The following is a 27,878-nucleotide window of genomic DNA, read 5'->3' on the forward strand; positions in this document are numbered from 1 at the left end:
ACCACTGAGGAAGTACAGTTCCCGCTCAGCCCAGTCAAAACTGTTCGCTGCTCTGGCCCCCCAATGGTGGAACAAACTCCCTCACGACGCCAGGACAGCGGAGTCAATCACCACCTTCCGGAGACACCTGAAACCCCACCTCTTTAAGGAATACCTAGGATAGGATAAAGTAATCCTTCTCACCCCCCCCTTAAAAGATTTAGATGCACTATTGTAAAGTGGCTGTTCCACTGGATGTCATAAGGTGAATGCACCAATTTGTAAGTCGCTCTGGATAAGAGCGTCTGCTAAATGACTTAAATGTAATGTAAATGTAATTTATTTTTTAATGTAGGCTATACTGTAGTCATTTCTGCTCTCCTCTCTTCTAGTTACAGTACATAACATTTTACCGTCTCAGGCCAGTCACCAGCAAGGATGGTGGACATTTACTGTCATCACTAATAAGATGTGTACGGAAAAATAAACACAACTACAGCCCTCATTATAGTTCACCTATGGAAACATAGGTGGCAGACCAGCCAGACCTATGTCATGGACAGGATTTAAATGACCAGTTGACCCCAGACATTTCACAATTTTGTTGTAGCCCTGAACTAACTCACCTGATTCACCTAGTCAAGGGTTTGGTAATTAGCTGACAATTTGAATTAGGTGTGCTAGCTGTGGAATAGTTCAAGTACATGGAACGGCTGGGGGTCCCCGGGGAGAGATTTGAGAACAACTGTTATATATATATATATATAACATACAGATATTTATATATATATATAACTATAAACAAGCTATAATGTTATTTATTCATCAGTATCACCATTAAAAGATCTTAATAGTACAATAAATTGACTTGCTTTCTATTTCAACGTATCTTTCTCAGTTCTGCCTGGTGCCTGATGATGTTGTTCTTCTTTCATCTCCTATTGGATCATAATTCCTCCACTAGTGTGTTTTCATTTCACCTGCAGCATCATACCCAACAGTCATCTATGGCAACCCATAAGGGACATAACGTATTAAACAGTGCATATCATACAGTGTAAAAGTTAATTATGGCATTATCGACAAGAACATGAAATTCACTGAATTCGTGGACCCATCTTAATTAGTCCTTAACAACAGAAGGCATTTCATGCACCCTTCTGTCACCCGGTAAAAATGAATATATAATGGTTAAACATTAACAGGTTATGACCCTGATTACTTGACATGATGGTGAGAATAATTACAGAAAGAATAGAGTTATGTTGTTCAACCAGCATTAACATCGCATCTCATCTAAACTGATAAAGAAATGATGTCCTGCTTTCTGTTTTTGAGTCCGATAACTTCTGAAGCTTAGCACAAATACAATGTTGCTAGAACTTATTTGAACTTAAGAAAACTACTTTGGCAGTTTATGGTTTCTGGACTTATTACATCTCATTGTAGAGTGAGGATCCGTGTCTAAATGTAGGCTGGTATTAAATCAATTGCTGATAGTTGTCTGTCTGTCTAGTTAAAGTTGTTGTCAGCAGTTTACATACACTTAGGTTGTAGTCATTATAACTCGTTTTGAACCACTCCACAAATTTCTTGTTAGCAAACTATAGTTTTGGTAAGTCGGTAAGGACATCTACTTTGTAAATGAAACAAGTAATTTTTCCAACAATTGTTTACAGACAGATTATTTCACTTATAATTCACTGGATCACAATTCCAGTGGGTCAGAAGTTTACATACACTAAGTTGACTGTGTCTTTAAACAACTTGGAAAATTCCAGACAATAATGTCATGGCCTTAGAAGCTTCCGATAAGCTAATTGATATAATTTGAGTCAATTTGTTGGCTGTATTTCAAGGCCTACCTTCAAACGTAGTGCCTCTTTGCTTGACCCCATGGGAAAATCAAAAGAAATCAGCCAAGAAAAATAATGGTAGACCTCCACAAGTCTGGTTCATCCTTGGGAGCAATTTCCAAATGCCTGAAGGTACCACGTTCATCTGTACAAACAATAGTATGCAAGTATAAACACCATGGGACCACGCAACTGTCATACCGCTCAGGAAGGAGACACTCTCTGTCTCCTAGAGATGAACGTACTTTGGTGCAAAAGTGCAAATCAATCCCAGAACAACAGCAAAGGAGCTTGTGAAGATGCTGGAGGAAACCGGTACAAAAGTATCTATATCCACAGTAAAACAAGTCCTATATCGACATAACCTGAAAGGCCGCTCAGCAAGGAAGAAGCCACTGCTCCAAAACCGCCACAAAAAAGCCAGACTATGGTTTGCAACTGCACATGAGGACAAAAATCATACATTTTGGAGAAATATCCTCTGGTCTGATGAAACAAAAATAGAACTGTTTGGCCATAATGGGCATCGTTATGTTTGGAGGAAAAAGGGAGAAGAACGCCATCCCAACCTTGAAGCACGGAGTGGCAGCGTCATGTTGTTGGGGTGCTTTGCTGCAGGAGGGACTGGTGTACTTCACAAAATAGATGGCTCATGAGGAAGGAAATTATGTGGATGGAAAGTTATGTGGATATATTGAAGCATCATCTCAAGACATCAGTCAGGAAGTTAAAGCTTGGTCAAAATTGGTCTTCCAAATGGACAATAACCCCAAGCATACTTCAAAGTTGTGGCAAAATGGCTTAAGGACAACAAAGTTAAGGTATTGGAGTGGCCATCATAAAGCCCCGGCCTCAAACCTATAGAACATTTGTGGGCAGAACTGAAAAAGTGTGTGCGAGCAAGGAGGCCTACAAACCTGACTCAGTTACACCAGCTCTGTCAGGGGGAATGGGCCAAAATTCACCCAACTTATTGTGGAAAGCTTTGTGGAAGGCTACCTGAAACCTTTGACCCAAGTGAAACAATTTAAAGGCAATGCTACCAAATACTAATTGAGTGTATGTAAACTTCTGACCCACTGGGAATGTGATGAAAGAAATAAAAGCTGAAATAAATCATTATCTCTACTATTATTCTGAATTTTTACTAGGATTAAATGTCAGGAATTTTGAAAATCTGTTTTTAAATATATTTGGCTAAGGTGTATGTAAACTTCTGACTTCAACTGTATCTCCTCCTGGTCTGTCTGTCTGTTTGTCGGTCTCCCCAGGGATGGGCAACTGGCGGCCCACCCCCTTTTGAAGGGCCTCAACTAAATTTTAGGAACTCAGTCGGGGTCTCAGTTTACTGTTGTGAGTTAAAATAGTAGATGTGGTCGAAATGTGGTTGTGCATCAGCAGTTTTTCTCTATTTATGGCCTGTAAGTCACTAATAGTCAGTCAATTAGCCCATGTCAGCTAACATTTTTTAGATTGATAAATTAGTTTTGTGGCCAGATATCTAAACTTGTTATCATGGTTGAGTTATCTGCTGGGGAGCCCGATTGATTTTGTAAGTCACCCTCGCGATGAGACAAGGATATCCCTACGGGCCAAACCCTCCCTAAAACAGACGACACTAGGCCTATTGTGCATCGCCCCACGGACCTCCCGGTCGCGGCCGGTTACGACAGAGCCTAGGCACGAACCCAGAGTTTCTGGTGGCACAGCTGGCGCTGCAGTACCCTTAACCAATGCGCCACTCAGGAGGCCCAAAAGGCTTCTTAACAGCTTCTACCCACAAGCCACAGCTAGTCAAATGGCAAGCCCCCCTCCCTTTTACGCTGGTGCTACTCTCTGGTTGTTATCTATGCATAGCCACTTTAACTCTACCTATATGTACATATTACCTCAATTACCTTAACTAACCTGTGCACTTATCTATTTTTTACTTTAAACATATTTTTCTTAGAACTGCATTGTTGGCTAAGGGCTTGTAAGTAAGCATTTCACTGTAAGGTCTACACTTGTTGTATTCGGAGCATGTGACAAATACAATTTTATTTGACATCTATGGCATTGTGTGACAAAACTGATCATGCTGTTTTAATCACATTCTTGATATTCCACACCTGTCAGGTGGATGGATTATCTTGGCAAAGAATTTGAGAGAAATAAGCTTTATGTGTGTACGGGACATTTATGGGATTTTTTCATTGCCTTTATATTTTTGTTCAGTGTAGATTGTGTCATCAACGGGCACAGGTTGGGCACATCAGGCTCAGTAACAGAGCAGATTTGAAGAACAGGACACTGTGTGGGACTGCATCAAACTCTGAATATAGAAGCCAAACACTATCAACATCAGATCTATTTTGGTGAACTATTGGCCTAGACTACTATCTTATAAGAGGGTCAGTGCATTTACCAATTAAAATATTTTGTTTGCACATCTGGACTGTTTGCAGTGTTTGGGAATTAGTCAGTACACTGTATAGGCATTTTGAGGCCCAAGCCCACACACATAGAAAGTCATGGCTTGGTGGAATCCAGCTTTTGTAAAATGAACGTCAACAGTTTTTTTGTGCATTTTAGCTAAAACCTGCAGCGTACATTCTCCTAAACTGCTACGAAAAGTCTTACGTTAATGTGACAAAATCTGGATACTTTCTCGCCATGTCCTAAGAATATTTAATATGATATAATGTAGACGTGTTTTATTTATTTTTCTTCTTTGTTAATTATTTGTGTAATCCTTCTGGATGTTCTGTATTCTGTGTTTTGCATGTTACTGTTGTTTAATAATAATTATAATAATACATAAAAAATACTTTCACTTTCGTAACTCAACCTTCGCTGTTTAGTTCAGCCCAGATTTTAGTGAGGCACGAGTTAGCTGAATTCCCATTGGCTGTAGAAACAGGCATAAGAGCACGAACCATTATCCTCTGGTCATTTCTGCCTAGAGATCGAAACGGAGAGGATCGTAGAGAAAATACTTTGAATCGAACTCGATTTGAAATTTATCTTTAGCTTCAGCATTGACGGACCAAGGACGACATGAAGTCTTTCATCCTGCTTTTAGGAATAGCCCTACATTCCTCATCTGCCGGTTAGTGTATGACGTTTCTATAACTATTACAATTATGTTCACGTTTATTTTACAATATTTAATATTAAATCATTATCGTGTTTCCACAAAGTTGACAACCCTTTTTTATTAACTAAATATGAAATTATTCGTTTTTTGTTATATGCATCTACCTACGGGACTTTGCAGGTGGTGGCAATGGCAGGCAATATAATCCCCGTAGTAGTAGAGCATTTACATTGGAATTAAAAGTGCGCAAGAATCACAAGCCGTGATGCACTTTTGAGGTTTAGAATATAAGCATTTTAACCAGTGATGAAGAGTTGGAGTTGTACAATTTCAGTATTTCCCCAACTTCAATTTCTGTAAGCTAAAAACCACGAAGAATGCCAACAGCCGAAACGCGTTGGTTTTACTTTTAGACGCTTTTTAAAATGTCCATTACATTATCCTACCAGAGTTGGTGAAGCTCATATTTCCTAAGCTAAAATATCTTTCAAATAGAAAATGGCCTTTTCTAGAATATAAATCTCTATTTAAAGTCACTGATATTGGCTCTGCTATCATTTTTTTCTCACAGTAGGCTACTTTAATTAAAAGTCATTGTTGAATTGAGTTATGCAAATAGTATACTGGTCTATAAATTACCTTAAATATGTTGTAATTTACTTCTGACTGGAATTTATTTCTGTCATGGGTTGGGCACGTGTACAGCAATTCCAATCATTTAATATGTTCAATGTAAATTCCAATCTTTTTGTGAAGGTGAAAATATCAAAGAAAATTATTAGGTTGTATGTAATAATGCCAAAAGGGTTTAACGTTAGATTCCCAGTATTTTCCATTAGGTGGCAGTAGAATACCACAAAGCTCACGCTTGCTGGGACAGCAATGGATTCTACTCAAGTATTCCCTTTTCAATACTGTAGCATTTTAGGCTCTGTGTAACGCTTATCAGTTTAATGATCTAACACACTGGTTAAATTTAACAATAGAATATTAGTTTAAATGTCCCAAGTTTCTGATCCACTTGTTTAAATTGAATAATAGAAAACGGTTTTAAGATTACGAGATTATGATGTAGTTTTAAAATGTTACACATTTATTCGTTCAGAAAATGAAAATTGAAATATTGGTGTGGCTTGGGAAACTGGGGATTTCAAAGTATATGGTTGAAGTGGACGCTGGGATAATAAAGTGGTAAATGAATGTGGTCCTTGGAGGTGAAGTCACACATAAACCAGATATCCTCAGAGAAATGCCAAACCTTTCCAACAGCCATTGTGTGTTGTCAGGACACGTACTGGAGTTTTACTGCCACCTAATGGGAGTTTTACTGCCACCTAATGGATTTTACTGGGAACGTAAAATCCCTGCGGGAGGGCATCTCCTGCTCAGTCCAGTCCAAGCTTCTTCTCTGTCCTGGCACCCCAATGGTGGAACCAGCTTCCCCTGAAGCTAGGACAGCAGAGTCCTTTGCTGATAACTACTTTATTGAGGAAAAGTGTACTTACTATGCCTGTGATATGTGGTTGTCGCACCTAGCTATCTTAAAATGAATGCACAAACTAAGTCGCTCATGTCTGCTAAATTACCAAAATGTAAAATGTCGGTACTGTCACAGACTGCAAAGAAATGGAGTTGCTTGCATCAGTCCCCACAGGCTGTACTTCGAAATTCACTACAATGTTTTGATGCAATTATCTGTTATTTGACTAGTAAGCTCTTAAATAAGTAAAACCCTCATGGAATTGAGAAAATTATTTAATGTTTGGGATTCTTTTAGGTGTCAGGGAGGGTCATGGGCAGGCTTGAGTAGTCACTATTTATTTTTCACTTTATTTTAGTTACTTAAAGTCAAGACATCTTGTTCATAATAAATTATGGGAACGTGTAGGTTACTGGTGACATACGAGAGAAATGTTCTTGTCTAACTTGAAGTTACATTCATGAAATGATCTGCATTCATAATTTAATGTCAGGTGAAGGGGTAGGTATTTTGACCACTGTAAAAAAAAAAATACAAATCAGATTATACACACGCTGTCTATGCGTTTGAAGGACTTTAAAACTCAATTTGTCATGACACGTAGTGATGAAGTTAATCAATCCAATTTGTGTTAGTATAGACTTGTGATCCAATTAATCGAAATGGCCAACCGTAGACAACCAAACTCAATCTGGACCCAGAGAAGGGTAAATCCTGACTGGAAAACATCGCATTTTGTTATATAAAAGTGAATCAATTATTTTTAGATAGCTTTAACTATTTAAAAAAACAAACATAATAAATCAACTGGGCACAGTGGCCTCTTTAACTCAGAAACCTCTCTTTCTCGCTCTCATGAAGTGACGCCTACCTCTACTAGTGCCCCGTCTAATCCAATCGTGTGGTTATATGCAAATACAAGAGGCTGCGTCTTACCCAATCACATCAATCCAAATATACTCTGCTGAACCTTGGGACAAGCAGGCAGAAAGAAACGATTTGACCATGGTTCAATTGTTAATATCACAGATCGAAATAACTTAGTTACCAGTATCTTTGTTTAAAAAAACTTGACTCTGAAAACTGTATATTCAAAGATGAATGGACGGAACAGTATTTATTAATTCTCCCCGCAAGTAGAACAAAACCAATGTGCTTGATATGCAGCAAGTCCGTAGCTCTTGTGAAAAGTTCCATGTTAAGTGCCATTATGACAACAGGCATAGCAAATTCGATCAGATGTATCCAACATCATCCCTACAATGCCAGTTTTGATTACTTACTACTGCACAACAATGTCAGATGGCTCAGCAAAAGCAGGATTTTGGATGGCTTTTGAGCTATTCAGGAGGAAGTCGAAGCAACTTAGTTTTCTGAGTTTTTGGAAGATGAAGAGAAGATGAAAACAGTTGCATTTTTGACCGGCAGTACATCACACCTTAATCAACTGAATGTTAAGCTGCAGGGATGGGACAACACAGTGTGTGATATGATAACAGCAGTCCGGGCTCTCCAGAAGAAATTGGAGCTTTTCAAGAATGATCTCCAGGGAGAAATTGTCTACTTACCCAATCTTCTTGTGCAAATGCAGGAAGACAAAGATGTTCCCAACCATGTAGATTTAATCCAGAAGCTGATGGATAACTTCAAGGCTCGCTTTGATGACTTCACTGTTGGAAGAGAACTGCATCTGCCCAACCAGAACCCCTTCTTGGTCAATTATGCAACCACTTTTGTTCTTCAGCCATGTTGATGCAATGTTGCACATGTTTATATTCAAAATAAGTTATAATTCATTCAAGTTCTTAGTCTCATTTAATGTATTTAATATACATTTGATATAACAACATGTTTCCTAAGTCGTAGACGGCTATGTTTGTTACTACGCTGTACCACATCGCCGATAAAGTACGATATCTATCTGGACCTTTGCCACCTATGAAATGTGTCACTTGACCTTCTTAAATAGTAGTGAGTATCCCTGCTCTATGGCATCTGACATGAGGCTTTGACCTTTATGGAACAGGTGGTAGTGTCTTTGCTCTGATGTGTCATTGTGAATAGAAGGAACTATGTTGACACCTGTATAATTATGTCAGGTATATGGCTATTTAGTGCGCTCCCTTTCATCAAACACAGAATCACAGGTTTACTTCATATCAATAACAAAAATCACTGTCCTGCCAGGAGACTATGGAAATTAGCTGACACAGGGCTGCTGAAAACTTATTTTCTGATAAAGTGATCTGGGTATTATTTGATGTTGGAAAGTGCATTGATGTGGCTGTGTTCTATAGTAGAGTTGTGTTTTGGGATTTCTATACGTCAGCATGGCTGTACATGAACATTAGTCTGTGTAAATGAAGTTTGTCAGTTTCGGAGGATACCATTTTAATAAATGTGCATCACCATTTAAGTTATACACACATCCTTATTGTGTCTATGGTGTGGTACATAAGATCCAAGGTCTGTCTTGACGGACATTCATAAATAGATTTGGTTAGGCTATATATTGTGGTCGGACGTCGGACAAATGCAGTACCTGCAATACCCATTAGGTGACACTACAATACAAAGCTCATACAAGTGCATTGGATTCATGTATAATTTATCTTATTGTCTTTCAGAATATGTGATATGCACTTTACGTAACATACATTGTCTTCACTCTTTTTAGTGATTCACTCCTGGAAAGCCTTTTAACAGCTAGCACAGGGTTTAGCGACTTCCTGAGTTTGTGGCTCTGAACCTGGTGGATGACCAACTGATGGGCTACTTCGACACCAAGACCAACCGCTTTGAGGGCAAACAGAGCTGGGTGGAGGAGAAACTGGGACAGCAGTATATGGAGAAAGAGGAAAACATTCTTAGGAGCACCTCACAATCTTTCAAAGTCAATGTGGGAATTGCCATGGAGCGCTTCAACCAAACAAAAGGTAAGATATAATTTTGTTCTTAGTCACAGAATACAAATTGAGGGGAAATTCTCTTTACAATAGAATACCGTTTGTGTATGTGTGTTATCCACACGGCCCAGCTATGTGCTCCCCCTGTGTCCCCCACAGTAGAGCTGTAGTCTCCTCAGCCTCCCTGAGTGTCTCTGATCTGATGGGACACTAGAGAGAAGCAGAGGAACATGATGATGATGAGAATAGTGATGATGATGATGATGGTGATAGGGATGAGGATAGTGATAAATGGTGATGTGTGTTTAGTCTTCTCTGCTCTAATGGACCAAAGCTGCCAGTGACTCCCTGTGGACTCTGCTGCTGGAGCTGATCAGGCCTCTATGGGGAACTCTACTAGGGTTGACCCTATTTAGTCGACTGGTTGATTGTTTGGTCGCTAGGCTGTTGGTCGACCGAAATTTCTTTAGTCTAGCAGTTGCAAATTGTTGGTTTTTACACGGTGCACAAGCCTGTCTGATGGGCGCTCGTCTTAGTAGACTAATCCATTGGGGATGATGGCACAGTCCATCAAAGACATGCTACTGAAATTCTATATCTTTCTATTATCGAAGAATAACGGTGCAACACTAATAAAAATTATATTATTTTATAACAAATGCATTTTCTTGCGCGTTAGATAGTGGTCGCTGTCCGTGGTTCTGAAAGATCATCTACAATGCGTGGTTGAATTGGCACCTTTCCTATATGTTGCTATGTGCATAATAGTGAAGTTAACCAGAATATTGGTGTTGAGAACAATGCGACGGAGGCAGCAGAGAAGTGAGGAGACGAGGAAACAGCCCTTGGCTTCATTGTGAAAGAAAAGTGAGGAGAGAGGAAACCCCAACTTAATTAGGTCTATAATCAACAGACCAACTGTTAAACGTTCTGTTCTTGGTTTTGTAAATCATCCATATATATCTTAGGGCTGGGCGATATGGCCAACCTATTATATCACGGTATTTTAAAAAATGACTATGACGGTTTTTGGCTGTATTTTATGTTTTTTAATAATACAAGTTCTACATTTGCTTTATGAGTAGTGAGTGATCCTAGGGTGGCAACACATACATTCTAAGTTATTTCAATTAGTCTTTCTCCATTCTGATTGTTTTATACTGTTCAATTAATTTGAAATAATTTCCCCACTGCCTTGTAGGGCAAGCAATCTGGGCCAAGAGGGCAACTGTAGTTGTACAAAGTTTCAGATTGATAACTTCAGGAATGGGTGAGCTACATGACATTTAGCATGAAGTCACCCAGGTGTCCCACACAAGTTGCCCAAATGGCCAAATTGGTGAAATTATATTTAATTTAACTAGGCAAGTCATTTAAGAACAAATTCTTATTTTCAATGACGGCCTAGGAACAGTGGGTTAACTGCCTGTTCAGGGGCAGAACGACAGATTTGTACTTTGTCAGATCGGGGGTTTGAACTTGCAACCTTCCGGTTACTCGTTCAACACTCTAACCACTAGGCTACCCTGCCGCCCCATATAACTATATACAACAGTGCAAATAACTATATACAACATATCAAAAATAAATTCTAACATTCTAAAATGTTTTTAAAAATAAAAACAAAAAAACAGTGGTAGACCCTTTGGAAGACCCTCAGTCTTCTACACAATATGTTGCTGCTGGTGCCATGTCCCATAGTAGTCTCTTTTTGCTGTAAAGCAGAGGCAAACTGAACAAGTGGTGCAGGTGATGGGGGACTTCATGCGACACAGAACACAACGACGCCTCCATGCTTTGCCCTTTTGGCCCTGAGGCACATTCAGGCTTGCAGCTATGAACTTTGGCATATGAACACCACTGGAGGCAGGAGTAGAGGGGGCAGAGGTAGAGGGGGGCAGAATGTGATGCAGTGGACTTCCTGCTATAGCCAGCATGCTCCTGGATGAGCAGCTCCCTGAAGGCTAGCTGTAAGATGGGGGGCTGTCCACAGCTCTTCGCCATTTCCTTCTGCAGGATGAAGGAATTCACCACAGCAATGTCAATGAAATGGTAAAACAATGTCTTGTACCATTTCTTTGTCTTATGGAGGACATTGTAGTACCCTATCAGTGCGTCTGAATCGGAAAACGCAGTTTGATTACCAAGATTCTAGTCTTTTGAAGGATGTAAGACACTTTAATTTTCAAGAACGTTTAATGTTACGCCGTTGTATTTTTAGTTTGTCGCTCTGAAATTTCCCGGAATTCCTCGTTGTCATCAAAGTGTTGCATATGCTGTATTGACCATGCAGACAGAACGCAAGTGTCTCAGGGTCGAGGAACATAAGATGCAATTAGGGCTGAGTGACAGGAGCCGGGGCTAGGTCTGTGTGGAAAGCCGCATGGAGAGAGAGATTGAGAGAGATGACTCAAGTAGCGAAGTAAACTATAAAAATGGACGTTACACACTGCGTATTAAATATAACAAACCAAACATTCAAATAGTGTTATAGAAGGTAAAGTAACACCCAAACTGGTCTGTGCATCAATACAAAAAAACGTTATACCGCACAGCCCTAATGTGTCTACAGGAATAAGAAAGATCCTGCTTGTGTTGCCTGGTTGAGTGTTTAATAGCCTAGATTCCAAGCCTCGCACAACTGCAACATGTTGAATTTCACAAATTTGGATATTTTTAATATTTGCTATGCTGTAATAAAGGCTTGACTATATTTTTCGTTAGAAAAGACTCTGGTATTACTTATAATTTATTTAGTGTTGTTTCCACTGTCACACAATATGCACACAGCTCTCACTCCTATACCCTCCTTTTTAAGTTATTATTATGATCATTATAATAATAAGTCATGTCATTATCATTAGTAGGCTTCAGTAGAGTAGTAGCCTTGTATAACCAGCATTGAGTTGGAGGCCTAAGAGCGCGTCCTGTTTATTCTCAGTACTGTAACTTACTTACTGGCCAATATTTCAATATATAGACTACTGTATCAATCGATCGATCATTCATTCATGTCATCACACAGACCAGTCATTCATGCGTTGAAATGCAATCAAGCGTTTTAGTTTTAAAACTAAATAACAAAGGGAGAATTTAATAATTAGACTAATCAATAAATAAACCGCAATCCACGAATGCATGCAGCTGTTTATATATAGTCTTTGCTATTGTAGTGTTGATTCCCTATGATCAGCCTCTGACACAGGAGAGAGATGTCCATAACACTTCCACAATAATCAGCTTCCCAAACATTACTCTTTTAGGGTGAAGTTCCCATTTATTGCGCATATCTAATATAAGGAGCTCTAACACATGTTCCTGTAGAAAAGGTGCAGCGAGATGCTTCTATCAGCTGTGTCTGTGATACAGTAACAACTGTATGTCCTCTACTCTCTCCTGTACTAACCCTTCCTGGTCACCTGTGCTTGCTATACACACAAACACACGTGACCCATGACCCCAACATATAGTCCCTCTAGTGTACAAAACAGGTTAAAATAACCCTTGACAGACAACATACACACAACACATAAACAGGACAAAACGGCCCCTACACACCGGCCCCTAATTGTTCTCTGACTTAAGCAAGAAACAATTATACAAATGTTTTTTTTTTATTTAAAAAGGAGCCAACAATGTGTGTGTTCATGGAGGGATGATCTGCTGGACCAGAGGGTGCTAGCACTTAGTCCAGCTCAGCCTATAACAGGTACAGCTCTGTAGTCTCTTAGCCCCAGCTCAGCCTATAACAAGGTCAGCTCTGTAGTCACTTAGCCCCAGCTCAGCCTATAACAAGGTCAGCTCTGTAGTCACTTAGCCCCAGCCGGGCCTATAACAAGGTCAGCTCTGTAGTCACTTAGCCCCAGCTCAGCCTATAACAAGGTCAGCCCTGTAGTCGCTTAGCCCCAGCTCAGCCTGTAACAAGTACAGCTCTGTAGTCTCTTAGCCCCAGCTCAGCCTGTAACAAGTACAGCTCTGTAGTAGCTCAGCCTGTAACAAGTACAGCTCTGTAGTCGCTTAGCCCCAGCTCAGCCTATAACAAGGTCAGCTCTGTAGTCTCTTAGCCCCAGCTCAGCCTATAACAAGGTCAGCTCTGTAGTCACTTATCCCCAGCTCAGCCTATAACAAGGTCAGCTCTGTAGTCACTTAGCCCCAGCTCAGCCTATAACTAGGTCAGCTCTGTAGTCACTTAGCCCCAGCTCAGCCTATAACAAGGTCAGCTCTGTAGTCTCTTAGCCCCACCTCAGCCTATAACAAGGTCAGCTCTGTAGTCACTTATCCCCAGCTCAGCCTATAACAAGGTCAGCTCTGTAGTCACTTAGCCCCAGCCGGGCCTATAACAAGGTCAGCTCTGTAGTCAATTAGCCCCAGCTCAGCCTATAACAAGGTCAGCTCTGTAGTCACTTAGCCCCAGCTCAGCCTATAACAAGGTCAGCTCTGTAGTCGCTAGCCCCAGCTCAGCCTGTAACAAGTACAGCTCTGTAGTCTCTTAGCCCCAGCTTAGCCTGTAACAAGTACAGCTCTGTAGTAGCTCAGCCTGTAACAAGTACAGCTCTGTAGTCGCTTAGCCCCAGCTCAGCCTGTAACAAGTACAGCTCTGTAGTCACTTAGCCCCACCTCAGCCTATAACAAGTACAGCTCTGTAGTCGCTTAGCCCCAGCTCAGCCTATAACAAGGTCAGCTCTGAAGTAATCCAAGGCAGCATCCTGTAGCACGGAGTGTGTCTTTCCTGCGTGTTTCATGTAGATGGGGTGGGCAGTAACAGCAGGGCAACCAATCTGTCCCGGGTTGTCACCACCTTCTCCTAAGGGACTGCCGGAGGCCCACACCAATCGGGTCCCAGCGTTGTGGGGTCCATCTCCAACACTGTCGTCATCAGCAGGGGCGATGACCTGGGAAGCATCGCTGCCAATCAGTATCTCCATGCTGGCCCCAATACGACCCTGCTGTACATAGTCAGACAGCCCCTGTCAATATCTTAAATGTTCTGCGGATATCTTTAGTAAACATCTTCTCAGAGCAGTTGTTCTGGGAGAGAACGTTGTTCTCCACGCCCTTACAGTCCGTCTTCATCTCACGCAGCCCATTCAGCAGAATGTTTATTCAACGTTCAGTGTTAAGTGTTAAGATAATACAGAGCCCAATACTCTGTTCTAATGCTCAGAAATGAAGTGTTGACATATCGGAGAGCATTTCCCTATGAAACACTGGCTCCACTTCCTATTCCACAGCGCTACAATTGACGAAACAGTGTTCAACTCGCACCGCGCAGCACAAGAGTGAAGATCACGTACCAATGTCCTTTTGGTGAGCGACGGCGCGGAGGATTTGGCTCCTGGATTCTTCTCGTTTCTCCGGGAAATGTTTGCCACGACCCTTGTTGGTTGTCGTAGGCACAGCAGGAGTGATTCCAATAATCTGACGTGCTGCATGCAAAGATCCATTAGTCCAGTTTACAACGAGAGTTAAGTTCTTACTGTTGTAGTGGCGATTCCCTATGATCAGCCTCTGACACAGGAGAGAGCTGTACACAACGCGTCCACGAGAATCAGCTTTCCCAAACGTTACTCTTTTAGGGTGAAGTTCCTATTTATTGCTCATATCTAATATAAGTAGCTCTAATACACATGTTCCTGTAGAAAAGGTGCAGAGAGATGCTTCTTTCAGCTGTCTGTGATACGGTAACAACTGTATGTCGTCTACTCTCTCCTGTACTAACCCTTCCTGGTCACCTGTCCTAGCTATACACATGTGACCAGTGACCCATGACCGCAACATATAGTCCCTCTATTGTACAAAACAGGTTAAAATAGCCCTTGACAGACAACATACACACAACACATAAACAGGACAAAACGGCTCCTACAGCTGTAATAAAGGCTTTATATTTATATATATTAGACTCTCTGGTACACTTATCACTTATTTAGTGTTGTTTACACTGTTCCACACGGTCAGAAAACATGATATTGTAATGTAACAGCACCCGTTTGTCACCCGTCACACAGACCCTCCTTTTATGTGATCTCCAGTAGTTTCCCCCATCTGACTTCCCGTTTCCCTCCTGAGCAACCAGTAAACATTCCCCGTTTCCAGTTTATTTTTCCCGTCCTCCGCATCCTTTTAGTTGTGTTGCGGTGTTGGGTGTTTGTTCTAACCAGTGTGTTGATGTGATTATGAAAGGCTATAGATCCGGCCCTATTGGTCACGTGCATGCGATGCGTACACGCGTCACGTGAAGAGAGCGAGGGTTGAGGGAACAGGGAATGTTTTCCTAAACAAATTAGGGATTTCGGTTTCAACTTCTCCGAGTCCGAGAAACAAGTTAGAAACTACACGGCTGTGGTGTGTAGCAGCTTCAGCGCGGACAACGACGATAAACGCTTGCTGTGGTGCCTGTTCGCTGCAGCAGGGAGGAGAGAGCGACAACGTGCGCCAGTCACAGGCACTCGCTGTCATTTTTAACACAGCGTAGACCTCCTGAGTCATTTGTTTGTCAAACAGTATTTCATCAAACAGTCTATATATAGAAAAATACACGTTTTGACAAAGAACAGACGACTCTCGTCGACAAGATTTTGTTTTGTCAGGAGGCAGTCCTACTCTACACACTCACACACACCCACCCACACACTCAGGATCTGGGGATAACACACACAGACTTTATTGCTCCAGTAGACTCACGTTATTGAGAGATCATCTTCCTCATGTGAGTCTCTCCATCTCTCTCCTGTTGTTCCTGACTGAAAAGAGGATCCTCTCTCACTTCCTCTATTTATCTCTGACATCATCACTAGAGGACAGTCTTCATTTATCAACAGGGTTTTATTCATTGACACACCTCACTGAAAACTACAGTCTTATATAACATCCATTAGTTAGAATAACACTACTGTACTGAACACGACGTGCATCTTCAACACAGTAGATAGAACCAAGCCAACATCAGCTGGTGTAGAATAGATCCACACTCTCTGAGTCTCCTCATCAACTCTCTCTGTCTCCGTGGTGAAGGTGTGACATCATCACACTGTAGAGGTCTGAGCTGATCTGTTTTATTCCAGTCTGGTTGAACAACTAACACATGATGATAGAGATCCCACTGGCAGACTGAATCTGGAGGACAGATGGAGCCGTTGATTTACTGTGTGTGTGTGTGTGTTATCCACACGGCCCAGCTGTGTGTGCCCCTCTACAGTGGTTCCTCGTTTAAAAGTAGCTTCATACTGCAGCACAGCTTGCAGGGTGCTGGGGTACGGTACAGCATGTCACAGTGCTTGACGTCAGAGTATTCTGCTGTCACCCGTTGTTGCCGTTAATGCTCGTTGAAACGTCCAGCGTGCGTCTTTGAAACCTCCAGCGGGCGTCTTTGAAACCTCCAGCGTGCGTCTTTGAAACCTCCAGCGGGCATCTTTGAAACCTCCAGCGTGCGTCTTTGAAACGTCCAGCGTGCGTCTTGAAACCTCCAGCGTGCGTCTTTGAAACCTCCAGCGTGCGTCTTTGAAACGCCCAGCGTGCGTCTTTGAAACCTCCAGCGTGCGTCTTGAAACCTCCAGCGGGCATCTTTGAAACCTCCAGCGGGCATCTTTGAGGGCATCTTCATAAAGCTTTGCTTACTTCCCAAGTAATCCTACAGAGGTCCATGCAGGCCAGACGTTTTGATTCCTATACCCTATCAGAGGTCCATGCAGGCCAGACGTTTTGATCCCTATACCCTATCAGAGGTCCATGCAGGCCAGACGTTTTGATTCCTATACCCTATCAGAGGTCCATGCAGGCCAGACGTTTTGATTCCTATACCCTATCAGAGGTCCATGCAGGCCAGACGTTTTGATTCCTATACCCTATCAGAGGTCCATGCAGGCCAGACGTTTTGATTCCTATACCCTATCAGAGGTCCATGCAGGCCAGACGTTTTGATTCCTATACCCTATCAGAGGTCCATGCAGGCCAGACGTTTTGATTCCTATACCCTATCTGAAAGAGCATAACAACGTAATGCATTTCCTTGACATGAAGCAAACCATAGCCTCAGCTACTACAGCACAGAAATACATCTTAAAACACACTATTCTGTTCTTTTGAAGAAAATAGTCTTAGTATCATGTTTAGTCTTTTATGATATTAATCTTAATGTAGGCCTACTGCTGGAGTGTAAGATACACATGTTTGGGTAAATCCAGGGACAGGTGGGTTCAAGGTTTTGATTGTATTGACGTGGAGCTGTAGGACTGTTTTACTGCAGCTGTCTGAACATAACTTACATACCCGCCTGAAGGCCTGCGTCAACATACTGGACCTCAATCAATCATTCATGGAGTTGTGCTCATCATCACCCCAGGTGGCACACATACTGGTCCCGCGTGGGAGTCAAACCCACAACCCTGGCGTTGCAAGCACCATGCTCTACCAACTGAGCTACACGGGACTGGACTAGCCTTTTAGTGACTTTGTTTTGTGGATGAAATGAAGAGAGAAGATTCATGTTAATGTCTCGTTTATGAGGATATTGCTACACCATCAAGTTGTTAAAAGAACTCCAGCACCGAGAAGAGAAAAGGAGCCGTGAATAACGGTAAATCAACCGGCAACATGTCGGCTAAACCAGGAACCAATTCAACTGTTATTAATCTTGGCTGTGCTAAAGACTTTAAAACCTTTTCTGTTAGAATAGACCAAATGGGATTGATTCTAATTTGTTAGTCGGTTATTCTTGTGTTTGTTGCATTTCCACGGTTAGAAATGCTCGGAGAACAGATGAATAACGCGCTCCGTAATGAGCAGGCAGAGCTTGCTCCTCCTACCCTCCTTGATCTCCGTCTTCACGTCATTATCATTAGTAGATAAACATCCATTAATACATCTCAAGTCCCTAAAAATAGAAATCAACTTGGCAAGAGACGTCCTGCTAATAGCCCATCGTGGGTGGAGGGATTGTTGCCTCTGCCTGTCTGAAGTGGACTTCCAGAGCTCACTGGTGTGCCTGGCATTGTGACTCCCATCTCGTTCCTCGCCCTCTTCAACGCCCCATTCTCCGTCAATGCCGCCTGGCTCTGGACCAATGCATCAGCTGTGGCCCGTGTCTCTGCCCTCCGAGAATGTTTCTCTCTCTCTGCTGGTCTGCCTTCGATGACTCGATCTCCGTCTTCAAAGTTTGAGTCTGATCCGTGTGCACCTTCATCAGAGGAGCGGAGTGGTACCGCCCTGAGCCCCCATCGATTACAGTGGGCTATGATAGAAACAGCAGGTCAATGATGAATTACAAGCGGCGATAAACACTCTCTACTCCTACACACAAATGCTGTGTACAGAAACACATTTTAAGAATCTAGCAAAACGCACCTCTTTCTTGGCAACCATGTGTTTTTGGGGTGCGCCCCGTTGTTCAGCCCTTTGTCCACTGATCTCCACGGGACGGTTGTCGGCATGGTTGTATGCTCTGCAAACACACGTTTCACGTTTTTAAGTGTACAATTATTGATTTTATTACACAGTATGCCTATACATTGATAGGCTATTTTCTTGTATAGAAAATGCACTGAAATCAAAATACCCTTTTAGTTTCAGTGATCCTCTCAGCTCCGGCTCATTTTCAAGTCCTCTGGTGGTTACGGTCCTAAACCCTGGAACGGGTAGCACCACAGAAAGAAGCTGGCTCGCTGAAAACTATGTCCATTCGGTCTGTTCTCTTTGGTCGCAATGAAACAATTCTGAGGTAAACTGATGATTTTTGAATGGTAACTGTGTTAAGGGTGGAGTTTGTGGCGGGGTGAGGAGTACTGGAAAGGTGTGACTCTAGGTTACGATAGGCCATCAGTCTACAGCAGACCTCCCACTGTCCTCACTGGGATGATGCTGTAACACATAATGTAGCGTCACGACCAGGATCTCTATTCAGTGAAGTCAGCCGATTTTGGGCTTTCAGGAGGAATGGAAACGTTTCCAAAATACTATTAGACTTGGGGGATTACGGTCACGGGCAGTGCTATTCTCGCAAACTCTATCGTCAGACTCCTGTGTTACATCGTCCAGTTACAGCTTCTTCTGACAAAGTAGAAACAAAAAGAAAAGTGTGTTTTTTTTTTTAGTGTGCTCTCGTGGGACAGAGTAAGAGGAATTCTTACGCTGTTGTTTTTTTAAATTCAATCACTCTCTTCTTCTTCGTCCTCATCATATTCAGTTCACTCAAATTCAATTGTAATACATTTTGTCTCTCCCGTTCAACAACTCCAAATGGCTTCTGCATGTGCTTCACAGGGATAACTTTGACATAACATGATATAGGTTCATGAAATAATCAACCCTCTACACACTCACCTGTCACCCTCAGGACCTGGGGGTCACACACACGTACAGCTCCAGTAGGCTGACACTAGAGCCTATTCCCCTGAGAGAGAATGAAAAAAAACGACCCGGCTCTACGTATTTGACTAGTTTGTGACTCACCGACTCTGCCCCACGGTTCGAGGGGAATAGGGGATAGCCGAGGGTAACGGGGGGGGGGGGAGTGTTGTAGAGAGTTTCCCTGAGAGGCCTGATCAGCTCCAGCAGCCGATCCCACAGGGAGTCACTGGGAGCAGTCCCAAGAGTTAACACACGGGAACTTGATTCACACACAGGAGAACATGACCACGGGGGTGAAACGTGGGAACGGTAGTGGTTCTGTAATGGACAGAAACAGAGGGAATGAATAATACACACATACCCAATGACTACAGCAGGGCACAAAGGCAGAGATACAGAATGTTACAGAATACAGCAGTAATGACTGTATAGATTGCGTATGCCACCTGCAGAGTATTACAGCACACAGTAAACTCACGAGGGGCAACATGCAATAGACAACAGTAGTAACTAACTATGAAGAACGATATACACACGTCACAACTCACCTCGGGCAGCACTCCAACCCATCCAGAGATATGAGGGAGTCCAGTTGTTGACGGGCAGAGACAGAGATGTTGCTCTCTGCCACTGCTTGAGGAGACTGACAGTATTGTGTGACCTGCAGAGTCAAGAGGACGGGAGATGTCCAGCCCCTAGTAACCTCCCTAGCAACCTATCAGGGCTCAGGTCGGAGAGAGTTTGAGAGGCAGGTTTATGGGACCCTCTAGATCAGTGTTTCTCAGCTGGTTTTGCCTGCAGACCCAAATTTGACAGTGACAATTGAGTCGCGACCCAATATTATGTTGATGATTACCTTTTGTAATGTTGTGTTGCAGCTGCCTTCCTGGGAAAGCTTCACTTGTAAAATAGACTCTGTCTCAGTTATGGTTGTAAAGAAAGTCATTACACAGCCATGTTAACTAGGAAGACATTTATTATCAGTTCAGGAGAATGAGCCATTTTTTTTTGTAACAGTATTTTGATTGGAATTTCACAATTTTCACCCATATTAAGAGATACAACAACAGAGACAAAGTAACAAAAAAACAGCACTCACTTACACATATCTACACATATATATATATATATATATATATATATATATACATACACACATACATATACATACACACATGCATATACACATATATACGCGTACACACATACATACCACACACATCCATACATACGTACACCATTTCCCTCTTCCCGCTCGGTGCTTCTCTCACCCCATCCCCATGATTGCGTCTCTCAATACATACATTTTAAACAAACTTACAAACAGAAATTAAACTAAACAAAAAAGCTCAGTTTAGAATGAGCCATTTAATTAGGAGGCCAGTTCAGGAGTGGGGTGTAATACATGATCAGACTCAGAACATCAAAACCAGTCCAATAATGTCAATGAACAGTAACACACATACCAGTGTTTAAAGTAGAGAAAACAACCATCATCAGGAATTCTTAATCCTCAATTACCATGGGAATAGTTTCACAAGCTTGAAATGTCTTTTTTTTTTTAAAGGTGTACGTTTTTAACCCGTTCAATGAAATGTCATATGAATGTCAGAGCTAATTAACCATAGTAATTAACATAGTGAACAATAACTAATTCACCTGTTTATTTATTGTGTGTGTGTGTGTGTGTGTGTGTGTGTGTGTGTGTGTGTGTGTGTGTGTGTGTCTGAGACCTATCGGTGGGGGGTTTCTGCAGTTTGATAAGTTCACTGAAGTCTGAGGAGATGGCTCAGTTGGTAGAGCATGGCGCTTGTAACGCCAGGGTAGTGGGTTCGATTCCCGGGACCACCCATACGTAGAATGTATGCACACATCACTGTAAGTCGCTTTGGATAAAAGCGTCTGCTAAATGGCATATATATAAATGGCATATATATATATAGATGGTTGACAGGCCAACTTGGAGGTCATGCTGGCTGCCCAGTTTGTTTCTGCTTTTAGTTTTCAGCACGGCCATAGCAGAGGAGCCACTTTCACACAGACAGGTACTGCTGAACGGCAGCATGACTCATGACAGGCGAGAGCAGGATACTCTCCCATTATGCTGCAGCAGAACTGTGGCGGTGTCATTTCCCGGGAAGCGCATGCTCAGTCCGCCATCAAATGACAGCACCATCAGCAGATCCTTTTCGTTGCCTGGCAACGTGACGCTTCCCATCTCCACTCGAAAGTGGTTACCTGTCCAGTCATCTAGTCCCACTGGTCTCCTACAGGAAGTGGTCGCTCTCCTCCGGGAAGTAGTCACAAAACTTTCCCAGCAGCTTGACCAAGATGATGTTTAAGGGTTTTTCTTCAGTGTGACGCGGTGCGCTATGTTGATCGGATTCTGAATCTCTACATCAGCATTGGGAAACATGATTTGCCCAAACGGTAAGCTTCATCTTGAAGGATTCCACTTTGTCCCTCTGTTCAAATCGATTGCGCCCCCCTCCCTTTGCATTGACATGTTGAGAGAATTCAGATGATCAGAAATATCCGCCAGCGACCTGCGCGAGCCGTTCCTCACAATGGAAATGTCCGAAGCTCATAAAAGCGACTCAACAGTTTACCCCTGGAGCGCCAGCGGACCCCAGCATGATAAAGCACCTGCTGGTGCTCGCTCTCCATATCCCTGCAGAAGGCCTGGAAACACCTGCTGGTGCTCGCTCTCCATATCCCTGCAGAAGGCCTGGAAACACCTGCTGGTGCTCGCTCTCCATATCCCTGCAGAAGGCCTGGAAACACCTGCTGGTGCTCGCTCTCCATATCCCTGCAGAAGGCCTGGAAACACCTGCTGGTGCTCGCTCTCCATATCCCTGCAGAAGGCCTGGAAACACCTGCTGGTGCTCGCTCTCCATATCCCTGCAGAAGGCCTGGAAACACCTGCTGGTGCTCGCTCTCCATATCCCTGCAGAAGGCCTGGAATCACCTGCTGGTGCTCGCTCTCCATATCCCTGCAGAAGGTCTGGAATCACCTGCTGGTGCTCGCTCCTCATATCCCTGCAGAAGGCCTGGAAACACCTGCTGGTGCTCGCTCTCCATATCCCTGCAGAAGGCCTGGAAACACCTGCTTAACCTGGAACTCTTTTTGATATAGTTGACACACTTGATCACATTGTGGAGGGTGGTGTGGAGCTCAGGCACCATGTCCTTCGCCGCCAAAGCCTCCCTGTGTAGGAAGCAGTGGTTAAACATCTCACTCGGTGCTCTCTCCACGATCCACTTTACTACCCCGGAGTGCTTTCCCGTCATGGCAGCTGCCCCATCAGTGGTCACACCGACGCACCCATCCCAGGCCAGTCCCAAAGAGCCCAGGTACACATCCACTGTGTTAAAGACAGCCTCTGGCCAGTCCCACAGAGCCCAGGTACATATCCACTGTGTTAAAGACAGCCTCTGCAGTGGTGGTGGTGGGCAAATCAGCAGTCCTCCAAGTTGTTATCCCAGACGTGTCTGACATAGACCATTAGAATGGCATGGTTAGCCACATCTGTGGATTCATCCGGCTGCAGTGTCTGACATAGACCATTAGAATGGCATGGATAGCCACATCTGTGGATTCATCCGGCTGCAGTGCGTAATGGCCATTTGCACTGATGCTCTCTGATGTCTGCCGTGTTTTGTCCTCAGACACGTCCAGGATTCTCCTCCTCGCAGTGTCATTGGATAGGGGGTGTGGTTTGAAGTGTGTTGGCGGCTGACACTCCCACGGGTTCAGTGCACATATCAATCGCAGCAGGGAGAATGAGATCCTCTGCGCTGGTGTGGGGTTTTTGTTGCACTTAGCAATACGCTGGATGACAAGGTATGAAGGTGCAAAGTGCCTTTTCTTCTACCGTTCAGACGTTGTTCAATGAATCGTGTTCAAGGCCTCCGGATACTGACATTTCCTTTAAATAAAAAAAGTCAGCTGTCTTATCTTTGTGGCTTGTATCCTGGTGCCCAGATGCCTTTTCATGTTGGAGAGTTTCATGCTCTCATTAGCTAACAGCTGTTTGCATAGGATCCGCTGCGGTCTACACTCACCCTGACTGTCTTCTATATATGTAAAACCATATTTGATGAAGTCGGGGGCGGCGTTCTCTCTTCTGACGGGGACCGGTGTTGTCTGCCTTGTTGGTTGACGTTGGAAGCAGCAGTAGATGAAGTGGAGAGCTGCGCGTTTTTAAATGTGACTCTGACAGCAAGCCGACATGATTTAAATGACAGCTGACTATCCACATGTGCAATGCCTGCAGAACACGTCTGCATAGTTATCTGTCAATCAGAAGATCTGTATTATCTGATTGGACGGGTCACATTTAAAACTAAACAATGTTGCAGAACAACGTTTTTATTGGATCAGTGTGTCAAATCAAATGTTTATTGGTTACATACACATTTAGCGGATGTTATTGGGCGTGTAGCGAAATGTGTGTGTGTGTGTCGAGAAATCGGAAATTTCTTTGGATCAGTGTGTGGGGCGAGAACGTTACTGTATTGGTCAGCGAGTGAGTGCGGCGTGAAAACCCCCCGAGTCTGAACGTAGCTAATCGTTTCACCACTGCAGACAAACTGCATCTGTTAAGTCAGCAACAATAAGCGGTGCAGCGGTATCCTGTCAAAATAAACGTTTTGGTGCGGCGGTTACCTTTCAAAATAATGTTTTCTTATTTTATTATACTCTTGCATAATAAGTCTCGCGACTCCTTAAAATCCTCCCATGGGGGTCACGACCCCCAGTTGAGAACCACTGCTCTAGACTGTCAGGCTCGAGTCCTGGGGGGGATGGGTAGGGGAGTGTGCAGCTCCAGGTTGTGAGGTGCTGATAACAGTCACCAGCAGGGAATTAGTTCCAGTTAATCTTCCTCATGTGAGTCTCTCCATCTCGCTCTCCTGTTGTTCCTGACTGAACAGAGGATCCTCTCTCACTTCCTCTATTTATCTCTGACATCATCACTAGAGGACAGTCTTCATTTATCAACAGGGTTTTATTCATTGACACACCTCACTGAAAACTACAGTGTTATATAACATCCATTAGTTAGAATAACACTACTCTACTGAACACGACGTGCATCTTCAACACAGTAGACAGAACCAAGCCAACATCAGCTGGTGTAGAATAGATCCACACTCTCTGAGTCTCCTCATCAACTCTCTCTGTCTCCGTGGTGAAGGTGTGACATCATCATCACACTGTAGAGGTCTGAGCTGATCTGTTTTATTCCAGTCTGGTTGAACAACTAACACATGATGATAGAGATCCCACTGGAAGACTGAATCTGGAGGACAGATGGAGCGATGCACAGTGTTGATGACCCTCCGTCTCTCTCTTTCTCTTTCAGGAGTCCACATTTTACAGGTCATGTACGGCTGTACGTGGGATGATGACAGTGGAGTCACTGAGGGGCATAGGCAGCATGGATATGATGGGGAGGACTTCCTTGTGTACGACATGAAGACGTTCACTTGGATCGCTCCTAAACAGCAAGCTGAGATCACTCAGCGCAAGTGGAACAATAACCCTGCTGAAATGGCACAAAGAAAGAGCTACATCACGCAGGAGTGTGTTGAGTGGCTAAAGAAGTATGTGGACTTTGGGAAGAACACTCTGATGAGGACAGGTACACATTCACAAATGTTCCTTTTTCTTTTGTCCTTGTAGTTACGCAACGCTTGAAACCTATTGTTTGATTTGTGAACTAAGTACAGCATGCTGGACCAATAAAGAAATATGTCTCGTTAATGATACAGAAGGCACCATATTGGTGTGACATTCATCCATACCACCATGGTACTTTTATCTTTACTGATTCTGTATATACAGAAATCCACTATAATTGATGGCATAATTTTGATAAATGTTGATGTGTTTAGTTTGCTCTCATTTCAAAATATCTCCCACTGAAATGTCTGAATTCTCTCTCTGTCTCTCTCCAGTCCGTCCCTCAGTGTCTCTGCTCCAGAAGACCCCCTCCTCTCCAGTGACCTGCCACGCGACAGGTTTCTACCCCAGTGGAGTCATGGTGTTCTGGCAGAAAGACGGACAAGAACAGCATGGAGATGTGGAGCATGGAGAGATCCTCCAGAACGATGACGGAACCTTCCAGAAAAGCACCCACCTGACAGTGATGCCTGAGGAGTGGAAGAACAACAAGTATCAGTGTGTGGTTCAACTCGCGGGTATCGAGGATGACATCACCAAGGTTCTGATTGAGTCTGAGATCCAGACCAACTGGGGTAAGAGGAGAGATTAAAATATACACTATACCCAACCCTCCTACTGAATGTGCCCAATATTCTTCATTTCTAAGTTCACTCATCTGCTCAGTGGCACTACCTTTCTAACTGCTGTGGTGGCATTTGTCTGCTTTACCAAATGAGGAGAGTTACAAACTACACACCAGTCAGAGTTATACTTAAATGACATCTTTAAAAAATAATAAGAGCTTTGCAATAGCCTTTTTGACTTTCAATGATGCGCTATCTCTAATGAACCATTGAAAAGTGACTACAGAAAATTACAAAGATCTTTTATAGCCAAGATACACCCCTCTCAACCTACATGACGAACCACAGATCTTAGGAACTCTTCACAAAGGGACTTTTACTTGAGAAAGGAGTATCCCTTGGCCAGATAGCATTTGCCATACATTATCGCTCAGTTTGGTCTCTAAAACGAGGTTCTAATCTTGTTCCTGGTACTTCATAGCACAGAACCATTACCTCATCATGTTATCTGGAATGCTCTTTAGGTTTTATCACCCAAAGACATCATAAATCTCCTCTGTCAGTGCTATCTCATAGAGGCCCATCCTCAGTGGAACACACACACAATACTCTATTCTGTCGAATGTTACAACTATTATAATGTAATACACGCATTATAACATAATCTTACAAGCATTATAACATAATCTTGCAATTTTCCACGACACTGCATGTTCTCCTTGGCCTCCTGACCTTTTATTGAAATCGACAGGGATGCTGCTTAGAGTACATTTTCGACTAAAATGTACCATCTAGTACTAATGTCTGAATGCTCTGTTCTGATGATTACAGATGACCCAGCCCCCAACATTGTCCTCATCATTGGAGTGGTGGTAGCTCTCCTCCTGGTCGTCGTTGCTGTTGTTGGGGTCGTCGTTTGGAAGAAGAAGAGCAAGAAAGGTGAGTGAGGAGAGAAAGACCCTTTTATTTTCCTATGTAGACTACACTGTCACCTCAGGTATTATCAGCAGTGTTTTTAGTTAGTAGTTTAGAAGCAGTAGTCAAGTCATAGTACTGGTTTTACAATCAAGTGTTGTAGTTAATGATGGTAGAAGTATGTTTGATTGATGATTCACATAGAGTCATGCTGTCGCTTACTGTATATGTGATGTCTGCAGTAGGATATGCAGTAAAGATACAGGAATCAGAATACTCTCAAACTGATGCTCTCTTGTAATATTCCACCAAACTAAGCTGTCAGAGTCAATAACAACATCACGTTCATCTCTGTGTTTCAGGCTTTATTCAGGCCCAATGTAAGTGTCTTCCTTCATGTTGTTCTCTATTCTGAAAAGATCACTGTTTTGTGTTGTTGGACTGTATAATATCTATTTTAGAGTGTGGCTGTGTCTCTTTTCTTGTAGCTTCTGATGCTTGTTCAAACGTAGCTGTTAATTGATATAGCGACTTAGTTTAATATGGAAAGCTGTATTTACTGTGAACCATGTGTTTACTGTGAACCATGCATTTACTGTGAACCATGCATTTACTGTGAACCATGCGTTTACTTGAACCATGCATTTACTGTGAACCATGCATTTACTGTGAACCATGCATTTACTGTGAACCATGCATTTACTGTGAACCATGCATTTACTGTGAACCATGCGTTTACTGTGAACCATGCATTTACTGTGAACCATGCATTTACTGTGAACCATGCATTTACTGTGAACCATGCATTTACTGTGAACCTGAACTCATGGATTAACTTTCAATCAGTATTGTTTCTAACATTGGGGTTTCATTTCCGTTTTAGCTTCCGACACTGACTCTGACAACTCTGGAGGTGTCAAGACGATTTGAGAGACCTCTGCACTTCTGTAACATCAGGGTAAGTCACTAAAGGTTTCCTCATATTAATGACCAAACTGATACAACCATTTCCACACTGGTCCACAGTCTTACTGTCTATACTGTGTTTATGTGTGTGTGTAACCTCT

The 27,878-nt window shown here is 42.8% G+C and overlaps 2 protein-coding genes and 1 non-coding gene across 4 annotated transcripts; 1 reads left to right on the forward strand and 2 right to left on the reverse strand.

The window, feature by feature from the left end:
* The first annotated feature begins 4,775 nt into the window (after positions 1-4,775).
* On the forward strand, positions 4,776-26,863 carry LOC127909847 (DLA class I histocompatibility antigen, A9/A9 alpha chain-like). The gene is given in 6 exon segments (XM_052472030.1): positions 4,776-4,926; positions 9,072-9,117; positions 9,119-9,330; positions 25,011-25,289; positions 25,606-25,905; positions 26,728-26,863. Coding segments are annotated over 6 exon segments (1,005 nt in total). The 5' UTR covers positions 4,776-4,874; the 3' UTR covers positions 26,844-26,863.
* trnaa-ugc (transfer RNA alanine (anticodon UGC)) lies at positions 17,656-17,729 on the reverse strand. The gene has a single exon. It is a non-coding gene; the product is annotated as a tRNA-Ala (tRNA).
* Positions 21,572-24,674, reverse strand: LOC127909846 (SCAN domain-containing protein 3-like). 2 transcript variants are annotated; one of them, XM_052472029.1, is made up of 2 exons: positions 22,659-24,674; positions 21,572-22,520 (listed from the first exon to the last, which is right to left on the reverse strand). In XM_052472029.1, exons 1-2 carry the CDS (start codon positions 22,933-22,935, stop codon positions 22,207-22,209), a joined length of 591 nt encoding a protein of 196 aa, XP_052327989.1. In that variant the 5' UTR covers positions 22,936-24,674; the 3' UTR covers positions 21,572-22,206. The 2 variants fall into 2 exon arrangements, with proteins under 2 accessions (XP_052327989.1, XP_052327988.1); XM_052472028.1 differs by having other exon boundaries at positions 21,572-22,566.
* Positions 26,864-27,878: the final 1,015 nt, after the last annotated feature.

The sequence above is a fragment of the Oncorhynchus keta genome, chromosome 20, assembly GCF_023373465.1.
Source record: "Oncorhynchus keta strain PuntledgeMale-10-30-2019 chromosome 20, Oket_V2, whole genome shotgun sequence".
Taxonomy (NCBI): Eukaryota; Metazoa; Chordata; class Actinopteri; order Salmoniformes; family Salmonidae; genus Oncorhynchus; species Oncorhynchus keta.